Here is a 6,302-nt window from a genome sequence, read left to right on the forward strand (position 1 = left end):
TGACTTAAGTTTCGTGATAATATCTGGTGATTCCCACCCCTACAGTACCAGTGGACATATGGACTATATAAAAACAAATAACTTGAAATAACAACTGTAACTGTAGCCAGAGGAGCACAATACTTCAGCTCAGACAGAGCTGGGTATCAGTGACATAAAACAAACCAGAAAAAAAAGAAAGTGTATGCCATTTTCACAACACAGAAACATCACAGCAAGATGTCGACAGAGCTACAGAGGGGAAGCAGCCATACAGAGGATGTAAGACAGAAATGGTAGGAGAGGGAAGAGGCTGTTAGCAGACTCATGCAAAGAGTCCAGGCAGCTGATAAGACAGTAGGAAAGTGGATCTGCCCGGCAACCAGACTGGTTGATTCTCTTCAGCCTGTACGAGAGGTCACCTGCAGAATGGAGGGAAAGAGAGAGAGGACTTTCTTAAAGTTCAATTAATAATTCCTTTAAATTTTTTAATAAATGACGACAAATTCTCAAAGCATTATAACCTAACTCTGCAGCTCTGCTGACTCTGGTTCAGTCTCACTGCTTTGATCAAACCCTCAGCTCTGATAAAACCGCAGTACGCTACCTGCCCAACTTCCATATGGTGGAGTTAACAACTAGCTGACAGAAAATCATAATGGAATCATAATTTTGCTCTGGGCCTGCTGGATGTGTAAATATGCAACTGTTTCCCGACACATTATCCATATAAACTTATATAAGTGATAAAATGCCAGGACTGCATGTGTGTCTTTGAGCTCTTCTCTTCTCAATGAATGCAACTTTGATACACCTTCTTGTGTCCTCCATGATGCATTTGACATGACATTCATCAGCAGAGCAGACACAGTAAGTCCAGTAAAATACAGTGTCACATATGGAGAAAGTGCACACATGAATGTGTTACCTGGGAGATGCTGACTCCGGTCAGTTTCTCCACCGTCTCGGGGAGGCGGGTCATGATGTCCAGCACCTCTCCTGACAGTTTGGCTGCACCCACCTCGCTGCCTCCACTGGACACCATGGTAACCTTGTTAGCTTCACACAGAGGCTTGCTGATCTCTTCTGCCATCTGGTGGAAAACAGAGAATTCCAAATGTTATAGTAAACAGTAATCAAACTTTTACAAACTCCTTCACAGGAGGATGAAACCTGAAGTGACAGAGTGACTCTGAGAAACCCAGAGACAACAGTGTGCAAGCTAAGCAGTGAAACTGATAACTAAATGAATTAAATGAACTAAAATGAATTCAATGAAACCTGACAATGGGCAGTTTTTAATACATATGCCATGTATGATTCAAAACACGTTGATTTGCACAATATCATAATTATCTGGCTATATGGTTTTAGTTAAAAGTGTTTTTTAGTTTAAAATGTTGACACTTTAAAAAAAAGATATGGCTGTATATAAAGTATAAATGTCTGTTATGGATTGCGCAGTATGTTGTCTCTCACCAGAGGCAGTTTCTCCAGCAGCATGTCCACCATGGCTCCATCCTTGTACTGCTGGAAGGCCTCTGCCTTCTTCGACATCTGCTCTGCCTCAGCGCGACCCTTGGCCTCCACTGCAAATGCCTCGGCCTCACCTTTAATCTGCAGGAGACCGGAGGAGGCTTATTTCACCAGAATACCATCTGAGATACTCCCACACACACAACAAGAAAGCTTGTGGGCATAACAGTTCACAAAAAGACCAATAGTTGACAAAATTCACAACATGATTTCCATTTTAAAGTATTAAATTAAAGTTTTAAAGACAGCTGAATGGGATTCTGCTGTAGTGATCTGTGACTCACTCTGATGGACTCTGCTTCAGCCTCTGCCTCCATGATCAACTTAAGACTGGACAGAGAGAGAGAAAGAAATGCAGAGTCAGACAGAGACAGATCAGGTCAATAGGGAACCACACAGTACTACGCTCCAACTATATGAAGAACAATACTACAACATGAGGCAGGACTTGTGTCTGAATTTCATTTTACAGAATCATCTGCCTAAAGTTGCGCCTGTCTTGTTTTAATTTGCCTTACCATACCATGAAATACCTTACCTATCTGTGAGAGTAGCAGCAGTAGAAAGCATACTTTCTAACATAAAAATGAAGGTTAGCAGTTGACAGATCGAAGCTTGCTATAATACAGATGACTACTGATCTCTGAAAGAAGTTTCTGCAATCCTCCACAAGGGTCAGCTCAGCTACAAAACAACAGGGACTCAGTATCTTGCCTAGGGACATATCAACAGAAATAAGTTACTGCAAACACAGGGCCCTTAAACTCTTATACTAAAACCGACAGACCGCCTGCCTACTCACAACACTGCCCTGTTGTTCTGGAACAGCAGCTAAAAGACAACGAGCCTCGCAAACTCACCGCTGAGCCTCAGCCAGTTTCTCCAGGCGGTACCTCTCAGCGTCTGCAGGTTTCTTCACCTTGGCCTCCAGCTCCTTCTCCCTGCGTGTGATCTCCTGCTCCTGCAGCATGATTTGCTGGGCACGCTCAACCACCTGGACCTGCATCTTTTCATCCTCAATACGTTGCTTCGTCTTCGCTACCTGGCAAAGGAAGATACAGTAAATGACATGTGATAAATCGTCATTCAATATTATAAAACATTAGAGCCAGTCAGTACATGAGTGCGTTAACATTGTGGTTTTAGTCTTATTCTGGTTTTGGTCATATTCTGGATATGATGTTTACATGGAAGATGAGAAACCTGGTTATTCATATCCCTGTGTACGTGATTCTAACAGTATCCAGGTTTCTGATCATCTGTGTGCAGTAGAAGACATAACCAGGTTACAAGCCAGTAACCAGACACATCTGTGTCTCTGGTGAAATAATAACATTACCCATTCTTATCCACTCTTGTGTACCTGCAGCTGGTAGGCCATCTCTGACTCAGCCTTCTTAGTGTTGACCTCGATGTCATAGGCTGCCTTCTTCAGCTCATAGTCCCTCTGAGCCTTTGCCATGTCGATCTCATTCTTGTACTGAGCCGAGACTTTCTCCTGCATTGCATGGGCCTCCTGCAGAGAGAGAGAGAAACAGAAACAGAGAAAGGAAGAGGAAAATAGGAATCAATGGGAATAACTCTTGAAAATAGGATAAACAGGATGAAGATGCTAAAAATACAGAATGAGCTTAGCCAAATATCATTGGTGACTAAGGGACAAAAAGTGACTGACTACTCCAAAAACACACTTCTAAAGACAAGATGATTAAGACGGCCTGTATCGCATGCTGCAGACAACAGAGGACGGAGACAACGAGATATATCTCACCCTGATGACAGCATCTCTCTTGTTCTTGGCCTCTCCGATGCGAGCGTCTTTCTGAACCTGGGCTGTCCGGGCCTTCCCCAGTGAATGCAGATAATCCTGTGCACCAGAAAGAGACAGAAAAGTTAGATGTACATTCATCATTCAAGGCAGATTTAATCCAAGATACAGACAATTTTTGTGCTGTCGGTATGTTGCTATGGTAGTAAGAAATGTGCACCTCGATGGCCTGTGTGATTCTTTTGTGTACGTCTTTTATGTTTTTTTATTTGAATTAGGAGTTAACATGGTTATCTACTTGTTAAAAATAATTACAGGACCCCCTTGAACCCATTAAATACACATCAAATCAAACATGAAAAGTATAGGTAATGAAAAAGTTATAAAATGTTCCACTTCTGAAAACAACTGTTTTAAAAATACTTGTTTTAAGATATGTGGATACCTGGTCATCGTGAACGTCTTTGAGAGTATAGCTGACCACGCTGATGCCCATGTTGACCAGGTCTGAGGACGCCACCTTAAAAACCTGCTCTGAGAACTTCTTTCGGTCCTTGTAGATCTCCTGTCAAAGGAAGATGTGGTGATGTGGACGCTAGAGTGGTGAACTGGGGCTTTGTACTCTCAAGGTCATGACAGAATCAAAAACAGTACAAGTTAGGTAAGTTGTACACGTTCAGCCCTGTCAGCGTCTGTGTCTGATGCAGGACAGGTCTCTTTGTGTCAAGAAGCAACGTGACAAACCTTTAACATGAACCGTTTCACTCTTTTTGTCAAATAATCACAGAATGAATCTAATAACTATTAAATATTTGTAACGGAGTAAATCTGTCACAGGCAGGCAGCATGGTGACGCTGTTTCAGGGAAACATGGTTTCATTACTGACTCGGGCTTTAAACCCTGAATTTAAACACTGAAACAAACAACCTTCAGATTGTTACCTCAACAGTCAGGTGGGCGATGATGGCCCGCTGGTGTCCCTCCAGCGTCTCCAAGGCGATGTGAGCGATCTCGGCCTCTGACTTCCCCATGAACATTTGGCAGGCTGCAGCCAGCATCTGTTTATTCTGACCCTGGATCTTCATCTGTAGGAAACAGCGTTTATCATTAAGACCACCAGGATCATTCCCCATGTGCACAATGAATAAGAGTCCAGCAAAACAGCAGCTGGTTTCGTATGCAAACCAGCACATTCTGGACACTGATATTAAAAAATAAATCATATGAGATGAGAAATCTGTTGTCAAATGTGGCTGAAATTACTTTTGGTTTGAGTTTGATATTCTACAACAGGCTGGTTGATTCACTACTGTAAATACATGCAACGGTATGTGAAGGACAGAAATGGCACATTTATTCATCTATGCCGACTCGGTCTTGTTTAGTAAATGTCCTACACTCAGAGATGTGGAGGAGCCATGATGGGCAACCTGCCTGAGTAGATACACAAACCTTGCAGCTACATCTATTTTATACAGTTTAGCAGTGTTTAGATGACAACTGACAGATGTTTTCCTACTGATGACTCACAGAAACTACTTGTCCATTAGTCTACGCCTGTCCCCCTAAGCAAAACCTCCCCCTGCTTCACCAGTGGAGCAGCCTGCTGTTTCCTCTGCAGTGATGCACACTGACCTGGGCTATCCCGGTTACAGAGACGGGCACCCCATGGCGGGTGTAGACTTTATCGCTCTTCACATTCAGAGTCAGAGTGTTTAGGGAAATCCTGGAGAGAGGCAGGGCAAGACATACAAAGGAAAAGATGTTTACTGATTGATTATCCACTGCTCTAATGGTATACATTAAAGCGCAGTCATTTCCGCTTTGGATTCGTATTGAGTTGCAAGCACTGAGCGCAGGAGTTTACAGGTACAGGATCAAGCCTAAGCTACAACACTCAGACAAACAAAACATTAAGTCTGGTGTCAAATGATGAACTGAAAGTAATGTAGGACGAGCAGCATGTGCACTGGAAGGTCCAAATGTGTCCAAAATTGGCCTTCCTGCCAAGGAGATAGAAATCAAACAGCTCTTGAGAGGTAAGAAATGGTTTATGTACAGCACAAATGTATTTATTACACATAATATGGATGTCATTTTTATTTGGTCGCTGTTTCGAATCTGTGTCCTTCAGGCACTATAATCTCAAATTTGTTAATCACATTTATTGGATTTATTCCTTTTTATCAATATCCTTAAGTGTAAAGTTACTCTTTCCTTTCTGGTTTGTATTTGTATTTTTTTTGCCCTCTGCTGTGCATCTGCCAGTTGAAAGTGTCTGCTAAAGATCAGTACATCACAGTGGATGGCAGAGGATTAAAAATCTCCAAGTTCGCCCACCTCTGTATCTGCTGAATGCACGGAACCACGAACACTCGGCCTCCAGCTATCATCAGTGGAGGAGAACGACAGAACCCTGGGAGAGAGGAGAGACCGAGCAGAGCCTCAAATCTGAGAGTTCAGACATGTCCAAGGTTGAGTGATACGAACAAAATATTGCAACATAAAGTTTTTCAACTTCCACCACACAATAACTTTTGAAACATGTTTCACCTCATTAGATATTCAACCAAAAATTTTATACCCCCTTGTTTTTATCTAAATGTTTTGAAATATTTGTAAATATTTGTACATTAGGAACATTTTGTCCACTTTGAATGACAGCCTTCAAATGGATGGAAATTGATGAATAACAACAATTACATACTCTTGATTGTGGTATTAATTATACAGGCCGTTATACAGGCCATCATTTTACCTGACACCACCATAGCCTCGTTGGGACCACAGGTGTAGAACATGTTTGCTGATCCTCCCTCAGACTGAAAACCAAAGAAAGTATTGTTATTATTATTATTATTATTATTATTATTATTATTAAAGTCACACCTTGCAAACACTCATTTTAATAATCTGGAATAATCTGGAAAAATCCAGAGGCATCAGGGATTATTTTATGATCTTATTTCAAAAATAAGACACCCAAAAACAGTTTTCTGTTTCTGATGATTAAAGAGC

The 6,302-nt window shown here is 41.7% G+C and overlaps 1 protein-coding gene across 1 annotated transcript; it reads right to left on the reverse strand.

Annotated features, from left to right (window-relative positions):
• Window positions 1–380: 380 nt before the first annotated feature.
• Window positions 381–6,085, reverse strand: flot1a (flotillin 1a). Its single transcript, XM_070921550.1, has 12 exons — window positions 6,043–6,085; window positions 5,625–5,700; window positions 4,920–5,010; window positions 4,226–4,369; window positions 3,729–3,848; window positions 3,287–3,382; window positions 2,879–3,031; window positions 2,376–2,557; window positions 1,800–1,845; window positions 1,459–1,596; window positions 908–1,072; window positions 381–401 (listed from the first exon to the last, which is right to left on the reverse strand). Exons 1-12 carry the CDS (start codon window positions 6,083–6,085, stop codon window positions 381–383), a joined length of 1,275 nt encoding a protein of 424 aa, XP_070777651.1.
• Window positions 6,086–6,302: the final 217 nt, after the last annotated feature.

Source organism: Enoplosus armatus, chromosome 16 (assembly GCF_043641665.1).
Source record: "Enoplosus armatus isolate fEnoArm2 chromosome 16, fEnoArm2.hap1, whole genome shotgun sequence".
Classification (NCBI taxonomy): Eukaryota; Metazoa; Chordata; class Actinopteri; order Centrarchiformes; family Enoplosidae; genus Enoplosus; species Enoplosus armatus.